Source organism: Sinocyclocheilus rhinocerous, unplaced genomic scaffold (genome assembly GCF_001515625.1).
Source record: "Sinocyclocheilus rhinocerous isolate Xijiao unplaced genomic scaffold, SAMN03320098_v1.1 scaffold2000, whole genome shotgun sequence".
NCBI classification, from domain to species: Eukaryota; Metazoa; Chordata; class Actinopteri; order Cypriniformes; family Cyprinidae; genus Sinocyclocheilus; species Sinocyclocheilus rhinocerous.
The window spans coordinates 591,317-606,856 of NW_015630998.1; the positions used below are offsets into that span (position 1 = coordinate 591,317).

The 15,540-nt window shown below is 35.3% G+C and overlaps 1 protein-coding gene across 1 annotated transcript in view; it reads right to left on the reverse strand.

The window, feature by feature from the left end:
- Window positions 1–15,540, reverse strand: part of cunh8orf34 (chromosome unknown C8orf34 homolog) — a 100,517-nt gene that overhangs the window by 53,061 nt on the left and 31,916 nt on the right. Inside the window, exon 7 of the mRNA XM_016553585.1 lies at window positions 6,583–6,749. Coding sequence (XP_016409071.1) covers window positions 6,583–6,749 — 167 coding nt within the window. The remainder of the gene's footprint in view (window positions 1–6,582; window positions 6,750–15,540) is intronic.

A 15,540-nucleotide genomic window follows, 5' to 3' on the forward strand; every position in this document is an offset into this window, starting at 1 on the left:
TATATATATATATATATATATATATATATATATATAGCTGCACAAGTTCTGATGACCAGTCAATGGCTGGATTAATGTATAGAATATATTGTAATATCACATACCTCTATATATCGTCAGGAGATACTAGCATTAATTTTGTGCATCCTGTATATGCTTTTTTGTTTTTCAAAGTGACAGTAGCTGCTGACTTGCATTTTATGAATCACAGAGGTCTACACTTTCAGCTAAAAATCTTCTTTACTGTACTATTGAAGACATTTTTTGTGTGTGTGTGTGTCTTGGATGGTCTGAGGGCGAGTAAATTAACAGCAAATTTTCATTCTTGAGTTAACTAAGTGGACAATTTAAATCCAGCCTCAGCTGAATTCGAGCACACCTAAAGTTCACAGGATTTTGGGGCAAAACTAACCATTATTATACAGGATGACTGTATCAGTAACTTTTAACAAAACTGAACTTTAACCCAGCTCTGTTGAGAGAGAATAAAATGCAGTTCAATTAAACATTGTGTCCAACATTTGAGTGATATGAAAGCATGTTCTACCCTACTGGTAAAAATGTAATATTTCAAATAAAAACAAGAAAGAAAGAAAATATAGGAATGAACAGATTTAAGAAGCTCTCCTCAGTTTTCCCTGAAGCTGTGTTATATTAAAAATGAATTTCATTGCAGTTTCACCAAACTGCCAGAGGAGCAAGACAATTAGAGCAGCACAGCGGCTGATTCCCTCAAGTGCCCAGTCAATATGTTCAGTAAACAGCCTGAGCAGCACCTCCACTGAATGCATGATAAACTGAGGAAAACCAGTGGGCTGAAGACATCAGGTACAAGGTTTATTCATTAGCATAATTACACTCTCTTGAATTGCGTTAATTTCTCTATAGAGCATTTAGCAAGGTGGAGAGAGGGTCTAAAACACAATTACACCGTATTTTCTCCAGAGACAGGCATCAGTGATGGATGGACTCAAATGATTCTCACAGCAGTGCCGCACATACGTGAAAGCTGTTTATGGCAAACAGGAGGGGAGGAGAGGATCGATAAGAAGCTTTAGAACAGAACAATATTGTCAATAATACAGAAATGCTGCTCAGATCTCCACCACTAGAGGTCAGTATAAGCACGTGCAAACTTCAGATATATCGTTTGACATGGGAAAGGGGCAGATTTGATACCAAATTCATAGCTAGACCCTACTACAAGCAAACAGAGAAATTTGTACTGTTTTATTTCTTGTTAAAAAGAGAAATCCTGACTGTTCTATGTCTAAATGTTGTCAGTTCATCTGTATTAATATTAATGATAATGCTAAATGGCATCCCTATATTTTTAGCTTACACAAGTCAAAAGTTTGGAATAATTATGATTTTTTTTTTTTTTTTATGTTTTATGTTTCAGTGTATGATTTTTAAAAAGAAGTCTGAACAATTGTCAGAACAGTTGTGCTGCTTAATATTTTTGTGAACAAAAAAAAAATGTTATTCAGCAAGGATGCGTTAAACTGAAAGTAAAAACATATATAATGTTAGAAAATATTTTTATTTTATATAAATGCTGTTCTTTCTAACTTTCTATTCAATAAAGTATCCTGAAAAAATTGCCATGGTTTCAACAAAAATATGAAGCAGCACAACTGTTTTCAACATTAATAATAGTAAGAAATCTGTTTTGATCATGTGACACTGAAGACTGGAGTAATGGCTAAAAATCACGGATGAAAATTCCGCTTCGCCAGAACAGGAATAAATTACATTTTACAATATATTCAAATATAAAACAATTATTTTACATCGTAATAAATACAGCCTTAGTCAGCACACAGACATTAAAAATAACATTAAATCATTAAAAAATATTAATTACTCCAAACTTTTAACTGCTAGTGTATAACTACATTATAAGACATTGCATAAATATATTATATATATATATATACAATTTAAAACTTATATATAAAACTTAATAGTTATTTTATACAACCTATACTCCAAATAATAATAATTGATGTGAAGTAATGATTTTGAGTAAAGACTAATAATGTAAACTTGATTTGTCTACTGCATCCACTTAAGGCCCATTGTTTATTCAGCTTAATTTGTTTAGTTTCATTTCAAAATTTAAATGGTTTAAGGCTTCCACACAAATAACTAATTATGGTTAAGAGTGTAAAGTCTCCTTACATATTTAAAACTGTATGACCAGAATAAAAGCTACAATGTCTCCTATCAGATTATCTGATTATCTTTTCAGATTATCTTTTAATAGGAGCACATTTGTATTCTGAGGTAATATTGTTTCCAGCACAATCAAAAGGGATTAATTAAGCAGATGATAGTGGTTGTGACCTTTGCAGCTCTCTGTGATGATGCCCTAATGAGACTGAGGGTCACACTGTTGTCTGCTTTAGGTCAGGAGGGACCACAGGACTGACACAAGAAATGAGATCCAAAGACGCAGTGTCTCACTCCCGTCTCAATGACTCTCTCCCATCTGTTCACTGTTTGTCTGAGTTCGTCTGACAGGGTGTTCGATGTGAGTAATGAGCCCATGCCACTACCAGACACCAGGAACTCCATCAGCCTGCAACTACTGAGAGCAGTTCATCTGAGAGCCACATATCCTTATATATCTCTCTTTCATCAAATCAATAAGTCTGTAATCATTCGGAGTAAAATACGATTTATATGGCTTTTTGTCTGCACATACACTGTTACAAAACATCTCTGCAAACTATATCCAATATCTATTTAAAGCACCAGAGCAAGGTCTCCACAGTAAGAGGAGTGTGTTTCCTACGAAGCAGAAAATAGCGATGGGAAATGAGGCATAGGCCTCATTTACATTAATGTAAATAATACACCAATGTATTATTGTTGTTGTTGTTGTTGTTGTTGTTATTATTATTATTATTATTATTATTATTATTATTATTATTATTATTATTATTATTATTATTATTATTATTATTATTATTATTATTATTATTATTATTATTATTATTATTATTATTACAAGTGGAACTTCACAAAACAAACTTGTAGCAGCCATTCTTATTGTGATCATCTGTAGTAAGCATTATCTGTAAGTTTTTATGGTTAATTTATATTCAATTTGCTGAATTTATTGTTCATAAAGCTGTGAAAGACATATTGGTAAAAAAAAAAAAAAATGTATAGCCTGAATGCACTGTAAGTCGCTTTGGATAAAAGCGTCTGCTAAATGCATAAATGTAAATGTAAATGTAAATTACTACTACTACTACTATTATAGCACATTTCAATACAATATTGGGGAGTTTAACAATCTTGGATAAATTTGATAGGCCTATATACTGTATATATACACACACACATACATATGTGTGTGTGTATACTTTAAATATTAAAGTAAGTACAAATATTGTGAATGTTAAAATCACTTCATTAATGTGATTTTAATTATTGAATTACCTAATTAAATATATGTAAATACATACATACACATTTTTAATTAGATAATTAGATAATTAAATATGTACAAAAATACATAAAATTACAATCTAATTAAAAGTACATAGTAACATTTCTTTATATCACTGATAATTTACTGTCATATATTTTAAAGTGTGCATAGACTAATTAAATTTGTATTATAAAAATATAATTTTTTTAAATAATACGAATAACACTACATTTGTATAATACATAACTTTTCATTCATAATATTTATATAATATGAGTTTCTAGTCACACATATTTTATATATTTATATATTCTCTATGTGCAAATACATAGAAGGGGGATCATCATATTTGAAGGTCCTTGGCATTAAAAATTTTAAAAACCTTGTCTATTGCACATCATGGAAAATGTAGTAATATATATACTGTATAATGTGCACAGTGTACATAATTTACTATATACTTCAGAAAAAAGTACTAGTAGTGTAGTAGTATAGTATTCTGTACATGGCCATAGACATTTTCTTTTGCAGTTATTGGGTTATTGGGCTGCTAAGGGGGTAAAGAAGCTTTCTAGCAGGCACTCAAGTGAGCTTCTTTAACAATGACAAGTGCAACTGGAAACTTTCAGGGAGCTCTACAACATGCTCTCTCGGTCAAAGAAGTCAAACTAAACTTAATTAAGTGGGAGATTTAATGAGCAATCACTAATAGTCAGAGAAAAGAATCATGGAATGATGGAGAACCAAAAAAGATTGTTGAAATATCACTAAAGTATTCCCATCCCAACATCCCAGCTCCACACGCCCTCTCTGCGGCTGCCTCAGAGCACAGAAAATCTCATTATCTCCCAGCATCCTCTGCAGGAGAAAGCCTCAGTGCAGCAGTTCAGCTCACCAGGTCGCTGCTAACAGACACACATAACCAAAGGCACACCGCGTCCCACAAAAAGAACAAAACAAAATCAGCCCCAGACAGCTCTCTGTGTGGAGTGTCAGAAGGCAAACTCTTTACCCTCACATACAAAACAAGAACACGACCGGCACTTGATGAAAAGCTTCTTCAGTACCACTTTCGGGAATAAACGCTGACGCTTGAAAAGGATATTTAAAGGGATAGTTCGCTCAGAAATGAAAAGTCTGTCATCATTTCTTCATCCTCATGTTGTTCCAAACCATTCTGTGGAACACAAAAGTGATGCTATAGATGTTGTAGCATTTCTAAGTCACATACAATGAGAGTGAAAAGTGACCAGGAAAAAAAGGTTCTGAAAGCACCATGAAAGCATCATAAAAGTGGTTCAAACAAACAAACAATTTTTAAGTCATTATTCTCTCAAAACCATTCACGTCCAATGTATGAAAAAGAGCAGCATGAACTTTGCACAAAATATCTCCTTTTGTGTCCCACATAAGACAGAATGTAGGTTTTAAAACAAAAGTTGAGCGATTGATGACAGAGTGTTCATTTTTGGGTGAACTACCCTTTGCAAAAAGTAGTAAACATTAGCATATCTTAAAAAGAATTATGTAAATATTATAGTTAATAGTTAAGTGTTTTTCGGACACTTAATTGCATGTTAACATATAAAGTTAAGTCCAACTTCAGTGGACCAAAAATAAATTATATATATACAAAGGCCTATATATATTACTAAATGCTTCTTTTGGAAAAGGATATCACTTTAAAAGTGTTTTAAAATTAAGTTATACGTCGTAAAAAATTAAGTTATAAGACATAAATTACGTTCTGCTTTTTGCAAACTGAAACACTTCTTATATTCAAGCTTTAATTCTATTCAAGTTTGAAAATGGCAGATTTGCCACATGCAAGCACAGGTTGTTTTGTGTGGGAGGCGCTGGGTTACGTCTTACACCCATGCAGGGACCAACCTGCTAACACCACAGAGCTAAAACTGCTACAAAGCTCTGGTACCTGAGGGGTGGTCTGGCACCGGCACAGAAACAGGGACTTAGGATGTCACGCTCACGTAATCATTGGAGCAGCGAGGATAAATCATAGTGATTCATAGGGATTCTAAACATAACAATCTGTTGAGTTGAATAGTATAATACAATCCAAGGCCATTTGTCCTTGTTTTTCGAAGTATAATTTTAAGACTGTGCTGTTTGCTGTCTGCTTATCAATCTATAAACAGTAGTCTATAATCACTGATTTACAGTATATATTGTGTTACTTTAGTATTATTTATATAACTGCAGTATTTATTAATCATTTTAATTGGCTTTTATTTTATATTTTTAGTTTTCATTTTAATTTTAATTCAAGTTTTAGTAATTTTATGTGCATTTGCCAATTTGATTAGTTCTATTTAGCTTTATTTTTTTCAGTATTACTTGTATGACTTAAATAAAAAAAAAACATAAAAATTGTTGTTTTAAATTAATGTTTTTCATTGAATATTTATATTTTATTCTATTTTAGCTATTTTACCAAAAATTATTGTTTTATAGTTATGTGTAACTATTTAACAGTTATAATAGTTTGACTTAACAATACAGTACAACACTGATAAAGTATAGTACATGTAGAATATATTATAGTAAAATAATCTTAATTTATCAACAACAACAATTTGTGTGCTTACATAGCTGAATCTTTTGCTCAAGATTATTTTCATCACAATTATTATCAGATAACACACAGTCTTTTAGTGCCATTCTACTAATTCACAATACATAGTACAAGATTTGTATAAATAATATATGCTATTTGTGAGCTCTCTCTCTCTCTCTCTCTCTCTCTCTCTCTCACACACAAGCTTTGCACAGGTAGATTTCTATCATAATCAAACATGGCATAATTAAAGTAAATTATTAAACATCCATCTGGATTACAACCCACATTTTAATCAATACAGCATCTCTCGAGATCCCCCGCAGAAGCATGAAAATATGAAATCTTGTTAGTAACAGTGCACATATGAGGAGATAGTCTTTAGATGATGCTGAATGTGCTTCAGCAATCAAAAGGCATTCAGGACACAATATAGACTGCAGATGATGCTTCAAAATCAGTGGTAATATAAGCAACATGTAATTGTGTTTGGGTATGCGTGAGAATATGATTGCTGTAGATTATGAGCAGGAATATCCGTGCATGCGTGTTCGCTCATTACCCAGTAGCTCCATGGCGTCATCCTCATCTTCCATCTCATCTTCAGTGACTGAGGGGGCCGAGTCAGGCATGGAGTCAAACGAGTCCTGAGACAACATGGCTGCCAGAAGTTTCTTGTGATTCTGTTGCTGCTGTTTTAGGCCTTTACCCTTAGTCTCTATTTTCAGGCTGCAGACAGAGAGAGAAAGAGAGAGGAAACTGATTATAGCTTTAACATCTAGAACAGTGGTTCATTTGAAGAAGTCTTAGAAAACCATATGAGGTAGCTTAATTTTAATTTCTAGCTCTGGAAAATGTATGTAAATTAATAAATCATCAATTAATAAAAATGCCATAGCCACAAACACAACATCAAATTGTCAAGGATGCTAGTGAGGAATAAGAAATACTACACCTACAGTCATGTTCATCTTCTATTAAGGCTTCAGGCAGGAAGTGCTGTATACATTCTTCTCCATGTAATATTTATGTATTTGCATAATATTTACACACTCTTCTCTTCTCTGGGGGCAGTCGTGGCCTAATGGATAGAGAGTCGGACTTGTAACCCGAAGGTCATGGGTTCGAGTCTCAGGTCCAGCAGGGATTGTCGGTGGGGGAGTGAATATCCAGTGCTCTCTCCACCTTCAACACCACGACTGAGGTGAGACCCTTGAGCAAGGCACAGTCGCCGTGATTTTGCCAAGTAAGACATGTTCCTGGATCAACATCTTTTGTTGATCCTGGATCAACATTACTGTCCAAAAATACAGACTTAACCCAATCCCCACCCCTAAACCTAACCTTACCCATAATTTATTCCTAAAATCAGAGGGAAATGATAGCTGATTAACAAGGGTGTAGAAGCACCTAATCCTGATTGTAAGCCTAAAACTGACATTTCCTGAAAAGTTCTCTCTCAATTCTGATTGGTTGATTGGAATGATGTTGTAATCAAATTGTCATGTTGTACTTGGTGAAATCACGGTCACCAGCAAGGCACCGAACCCCCAACTGCTCCCCGGGCGCTGCAGTATTGGCTGCCCACTGCTCCGGGTGTGTGTGTGTGTGTGTGTGTGTGTGTGTGTGTGTGTGTGCTCACTACTCACTGCTGTGTGTGTGCACTTGGATAGGTTAAATGCAGAGCGCAGATTCCAAGTATGGGACACCATACTTGGCCACACATCACGTCCTTTCCTTTCCTTCCTTTCTTTCTTTATATATCTGTTTTTATACATCCGAATGTCTCATAGCAGGTCTGTCCATTGAATGGGTCTCAGCTCACTTTCAGCTTGGCATCTTTCCATCATTCACCATCATTCTCAACAATCTCTGAGCTGTAATATCTTTCTATCCTGAACTTTATATGAGAAAAAAAAGAGAAAACGGACTTAAGATCAGATGAAATCAACAGGCTGTTCTGTCAAAAATTTCTCAGTAATCTCAGCAACAGACTTCACAGTCATTATTCTCCAATCTTTCCTCCACAATTAACTTCTTCCTAAGAAGTCTATGCGATATGGTAGTGTACTGTTCACTCATAAAAATAAAGCTTCTTTATTGGCATTTATGGTTCCATGAAGAAACTTTACATCATCCATGGGCACTTTCCATTTCATGAAAAGTTCTTTATAGTAGAAAAAAAGGATCTCTATATTATTAAAATGTCCTGTGCAATAAGAATAAAAAAAACTTATTTTAACAGCCGTTCACTGAAAGGTTCTTTGAGGAACCCAAAATGGTTCTATGGCATCAATTTCCACTTTTGGAAAGATTGTATGTCAGGACAGATGCAATACCGTACAATTTAACTAAACCACACGTGCTATCCTAAATCTATATGAATATAACAAACATGAGAACAAATTTGATAATGTACTTTTATCTATGTCACAAATATTTAAATCATTAAAATAGCCAGGAATACTAGATCAATTATTCAATGTTAAGCAAATTGATGAAGAAATAAATTGAATGAATAATGAACATATGCTGCACTTCGCATGCCTATACTGGCAAAATTATTCCCATGTCTCATTGACAAATAGAGACAAAAAAAATAGTCTTGAGGTTTAATTTGATTGTTATCTTATTGGAATGACATTATTCACAGATAATCGAAAGGTTAAGGCCAAAGCAGAGCTGTTTTAATATCCTGAGTTGAACATTACTATGCTAATGGCTATGCTAATACTGCACATCTCTCTACTATGAATCACTTAGCCCTTTTCACCTTTTTTTTCCCTAATTGGGTGTCACTCAGCCGCTCCGGGTGTGTGTGTGTGTGTGTGTGTGTGTGTGTGTGTGCTCACTACTCACTGCTGTGTGTGTGCACTTGGATAGGTTAAATGCAGAGCGCAGATTCCAAGTATGGGACACCATACTTGGCCACACATCACGTCCTTTCCTTTCCTTCCTTTCTTTCTTTATATATCTGTTTTTATACATCCGAATGTCTCATAGCAGGTCTGTCCATTGAATGGGTCTCAGCTCACTTTCAGCTTGGCATCTTTCCATCATTCACCATCATTCTCAACAATCTCTGAGCTGTAATATCTTTCTATCCTGAACTTTATATGAGAAAAAAAAGAGAAAACGGACTTAAGATCAGATGAAATCAACAGGCTGTTCTGTCAAAAATTTCTCAGTAATCTCAGCAACAGACTTCACAGTCATTATTCTCCAATCTTTCCTCCACAATTAACTTCTTCCTAAGAAGTCTATGCGATATGGTAGTGTACTGTTCACTCATAAAAATAAAGCTTCTTTATTGGCATTTATGGTTCCATGAAGAAACTTTACATCATCCATGGGCACTTTCCATTTCATGAAAAGTTCTTTATAGTAGAAAAAAAGGATCTCTATATTATTAAAATGTCCTGTGCAATAAGAATTAAAAAAACTTATTTTAACAGCCGTTCACTGAAAGGTTCTTTGAGGAACCCAAAATGGTTCTATGGCATCAATTTCCACTTTTGGAAAGATTGTATGTCAGGACAGATGCAATACCGTACAATTTAACTAAACCACACGTGCTATCCTAAATCTATATGAATATAACAAACATGAGAACAAATTTGATAATGTACTTTTATCTATGTCACAAATATTTAAATCATTAAAATAGCCAGGAATACTAGATCAATTATTCAATGTTAAGCAAATTGATGAAGAAATAAATTGAATGAATAATGAACATATGCTGCACTTCGCATGCCTATACTGGCAAAATTATTCCCATGTCTCATTGACAAATAGAGACAAAAAAAATAGTCTTGAGGTTTAATTTGATTGTTATCTTATTGGAATGACATTATTCACAGATAATCGAAAGGTTAAGGCCAAAGCAGAGCTGTTTTAATATCCTGAGTTGAACATTACTATGCTAATGGCTATGCTAATACTGCACATCTCTCTACTATGAATCACTTAGCCCTTTTCACCTTTTTTTTCCCTAATTGGGTGTCACTCAGCCAATTCCCAACTCTCCAGTAGTGTACTTCAGCGTCAGCAATGCTGAGACATATGTCCCCGTGCTCATAAACATTCATATGAGCACATATTTCACTGTATGAAACATAAGAAACAAAGAGTATTCAGAACAGATACTGGTCACATTTTCACTGTATTCTGCATTGCATGGAAATATTTTGTAGGCCTTTTGCTGTTTTTCACAGTAGAGAAGGGGAATGACCAGGATCAAGACAATGCTGTACAAGTCAGATTTGAACCTGAAATTCCCACATGAGCACTATAGCTCAATGAATAATAGGCAACAGCTAAACAAAAACAGCCACGTACCATGGTACATATTTGGTGTACTGTGTAAATACCATGGCATATGAATAGAGTAAACTGGTAATTAATTCAGTACCATGGTTCTGTTCTGAACATGTTTCCATTATGTATTTTTCTAATTTAATGCCACTATTTTCCAATACAAAGTATTATTAGTGACCTAGAAATAAAGCAGAATCTTTCATATTTCTTTTTCATTTAATATCATAAAGTTCCCATGTTTTCACTTTTGAACAAACCCTAAACCTACAGAGGTGATGGAACAAAAAAAAAAGATACAAGTAGAAATATTTCAATGCTTTTGCGTTCTCTCGTAAAATGGTTGCATTCCCCGAGTGACATTTGCACTCTCTCACAAAACATCTACTGTACATTTCCCCAAGAAACTTTACATTTGAACATACATACAAAAATGCCAAGTTCTGTCATGAAACTCAAGATGGCGCAGGCTGATGGGTCCTTAACTTAAACTCATGATATTCACAGCATTAAACGACTTGGCACAAGCTGATTGGATCATGTTGCATTCGCAGCCAATGAGCTTAATGTTTTACATTTAAATGACCGATTAGCATTCACTAGAGCATTTCAAAGATCTCGGAAACCCTCCACCTTCCCCAGCTCCACCTGTATAGATCTGCTACGGGTTATTATATATGCTATTTGTGCAGCAACAGTATGTCTTAAATACTCACAGCACCGTATCAGTGTATGTATTGGTAGTAGCAAGTTCCTGTACTTGCAGCAGCAATAATCTACAACTACAGCAATAACCAACAGCAGCAGCAGCAGCATAGCAGATCTATTCCATTTCCAAGACCAAATACATTAACATTGAAATCTTCCGAGATTTGTCATGATATAAATATTTGCATTCTGTCGCAAAGCATTTGTACTCTGCTGAGAAACTTTACATTTACTCACAAAACTTTTGCATTCTCTTGCAAAATGTTTGTGCTCTCTCAGAAAGTTTTTTCTGTATACATTCCCCCAAGAAACTTTATATTCACTCATAAAAATGCTAAAGAATTTGCGTTCCGCCAAGAAATTTACATTTGCTCTGAAAACTTTTGTGACTGAAATAACATTAGGTGGGAGGCAAAACTATATTTCAATGTTTTTGAGAACGGATGAAAAAGTTTCTCTGTAAACGCAATACTTTTGCGAGAGAATGCAAAAGAATTGAAATATAGAATAGAATTTTTCCTATAATCTTGTTCATGTCCCTTAAAAACACCTTTTTAATTTCAGGTTCAAATTAGATTATTAATCATTAATTTTAATGATAATTAATAATCATTAATTATTATTTTTCAATGCAATCTCAGTCTTTTGGAACCCTACTGTAATATATTCGAATAAAGCTAACAGACTATCACAGTAAGAGTAGGAATTGATGAAAGCTCTGAAAACAAATATGCTATTCATTCTGTGGGCAGAGAGCTGTATGAATCAATCACTCCATTAAACCTCTATGGCACTACATTAATTGTTTCATGCATAGAAGAGCAAAAAAAATCATTTTCACAATAGCATTCAGCCCACAATATCTCAGTCTAACAAACATCCACAGTATAGGACCCTGGTAGAGTTTCACATAAATACAAATGTTACTGTAGTGACAACTCCAGCTCAGTCTGGCTTAATTACACAGAGGTGGAATTAGTGACCTGATTTATCCTGTCATTTCACTTAAGGCACTTGTTCTAGTGGAGGGGAATGTGGTAAACAGAGTGCAGTGAAGCACAGCTGATACAAATAATGATTTAGAAACCAGCTTCATAAATGGAAACATTCAATTTACAAATTTCTGCTCTTGTCATGCAGAAGAGCTTATCTCTCAGATGGGGCCTGACCAGGTTTCAAACAATGAATCTGAGGCTGCGCTACTAAAATAAAATGGAAGTGAGAACGTATTGCTTCAGATGGATGCAATTCAATGAATCTATGTAAGCCCTTGCGTGGGTTGGTATGGAGACGTGAAGCCTTGTTAGACAGAACTAAAGTTGTACTGCTGCCGCGTTTCTGTGTGATGAGAAACTCTCCACAACATCCTCCTGGCAGAACAGATTGTATCCACAGAATCAAGACCACAAAACAAAAAGGCGAGAATGAAGTAATATGGAATAACCATGATGTAAATAGCTTGAAATTACACAGACCACAAGGGCCACGAGGAGACAACTGGCTGTAAATGTGAAAGCCAGCCAACAGGAATAGAGGAAGGATGAATGGTGACCTGAAAAGTTAACCAAACAAAACGCTGCAAATAGGTCAGTATAATAAGGGTGACATGTCATTCTCGATCGGTTGCTGACAGAAACCTCAATATGCCTCAGAATGCACATGGCAAATCTGTGTTTTAAGTACGAATGATTTGGGAAGTGTTATGTGGTAAGTGGTAAGCGTGGTGAATGCAGATTCACTGATCGCAGGTCAGCTGGTGGTTTAGTAGATGCAGCTTTTACAGATGGCAGCGATACACAATACTCATTAGCAGTGAACTCTCTGCCTCCCCTCTTGTATTTGCATATATAATGGATACTTTATTTACATAAGACAAGCAAAGCCTGCAAAATCAAATTTTCCTGAACTTATTTTTTGTAACCATGTTTTATTACCTTCCCTCCAACAAGGCTTAGAGCAGTGATCCTCAAATCTGGCTCGCGAGATCCACTTTCCTGCAATAAGTAAACACTGACATTGATAATTATAATCAATTGTAATCAGTTTATAAAATGGAATAAAATTAGTGTTGTTATGGTGTTTCCGTAATAAATAAATAAACACTGACACTGATAATTGTAATCAATTGTAATCGATTCCAATAATTACCAGATGGATAAATGGAATAAAATTAGCGCTGTTACATGTATATCGTTTCAATCAATCAATCAATAAATAATTATTATTATTATTATAATTATAATTATAATTATTATTATTATTATTGTTGATGTTATTATTATTATTATTATTATTATTATTATTATTACAACAATAATAATAGTTTAAAATTGAATTCTTGGAACTGACAATGATAATTCTAATTGATGCAAGAGCTACCAGATGATAAAAAAAAGGGAAGAAAGTGCTGTTTCAGTCATGATCTACTTTTGAATTAGAATTACAAATTTCTTGAGAAAATGATTCAGTGACTCAAAAAGACACTGGTTACCACCTACTGGATTAATGATGCTTCAAAAAAAAAAAAAAATTGTATCTTTAAATAATTTTAACTAGTCTTCTTGGTCAATAGAATCAAAAGATGTTTTTTTTGGCCAGTCACCTGAGCTGTAAATGCCATGTGACTAATCATTCTGGAGCTGCTGCAAATAAGGTCATTACAACACTAAATATCTGATGCCACCACAAGAACAGTGGGATTGACTCCCAGCCCTTAATCAAAACTAAAGTAGGCACTTGAGGGGCTGCAAAAGTGTCAAACGGTCTCAGCTGAGTATACTGTACATCTGAGCATTTAGGCCCCTTGAATGTCTTTGACTGGATCCCTGCAGTGAGAGTGGGTTGATGGGAATGGTTATGAATGTAAGGAAAGAAGAGCGATGTGGAACGTAGTGTATCTTTAAATAATTCAATAGTCAAGTCAATAGAATCAAAAGATGTTTTTTTTGGCCAGTCACCTGAGCTGTAAATGCCATGTGACTAATCATTCTGGAGCTGCTGCAAATAAGGTCATTACAACACTAAATATCTGATGCCACCACAAGAACAGTGGGATTGACTCCCAGCCCTTAATCAAAACTAAAGTAGGCACTTGAGGGGCTGCAAAAGTGTCAAACGGTCTCAGCTGAGTATACTGTACATCTGAGCATTTAGGCCCCTTGAATGTCTTTGACTGGATCCCTGCAGTGAGAGTGGGTTGATGGGAATGGTTATGAATGTAAGGAAAGAAGAGCGATGTGGAACGTAGGAGTTAGATGGAAACTGAAAGGGAGGAGGGTAGAAAAAAGAGAGAGAACGAGGGGATTACGTTTTATAATATGTTGATTGTGTGTAAAGGGAATGTCCCACACTGGGGCTTTATCATCTCTATAATCAGTCACAATAACCCTTCCCAGAATCCACCTCTGCCTCCACCTAATTTCCCAGCAGCTTCTACACTCTCCCAGACGTCCTCCACAGTCTGTCTGCAGCGCCTGAAGACTGACAGCTACGGAGAGCCTCGCTGTTCTAGGGGGAGGTTATGAAGGAAAAACAGAGTTTTGTTCCATAAGAAGGAAGGCGGTGGTCATTATACAGAGAGCTGATATTTTCTTCCTCTATGTCAAATTGCAGAACAGGTGTTGAAAACAGCCCTGCTGTGCTTCAACACGTGTGCAGGGATATTGAGAAGATCTGTATCCCCTGCTCATGGGGTTTTGGACTTGCAGATTCATTTCTTGAATGACAAAGCAAGGTTTGGACTAGAGCTGTCAGAGTGACCAGACGTCTCCGTTATCTGGGGTCAAGTTCAAAACAGACCGCAAATACACACAAAAAAAGCCAGACCAAAATGTACTTGTACTGTAGTGATTATTTTTTACCAACAGTGGGCAAGCTACACTGATTACTTGGTCGTGCGACACTGCTTTAAACATGAAGAACGTAACCTGGACGAGAGCAGAGCACTATTATCATCAGTTATCAAAAGAGACACTGTTATGGGTTTCTATGTACACAGGAAACACTGGGGTATAAAAACTCTATAAAACACTCTATAAAAACACCATAGCAAGGTGAGAATACTGATACAGTAGAAATACATTTACAGCTAGAAACCTTGGAGATTGATGATAAGCTGAATTTCTCAGACCACATTGCTAAAACTGCCCGGTCCTGCAGATTTGCTTTATACAACATTAGGAAGATCAGGTCCTTTCTTTCAGAACATGCAACACAACTCCTTGTTCAAGCTCTTGTTCTGTCCAGACTGGACTATTGCAATGCTCTCTTGGCAGGTCTTCCAGCCACTTCTATCAAACCTCAACAAATAATCCGAAATGCCGGTGCAAGATTAATCTTTAATGAGCCAAAAAGAACGCACGTCACACCTCTGTTCATCAATTTGCACTGGCTACCAATAGCTGCTCGCATAAAATTCAAGGCATTAATGTTTGCCTACAAAACCACCACTGGCTCTGCACCCCTTTACCTAAATTCATTACTTCAGAGTTATGTG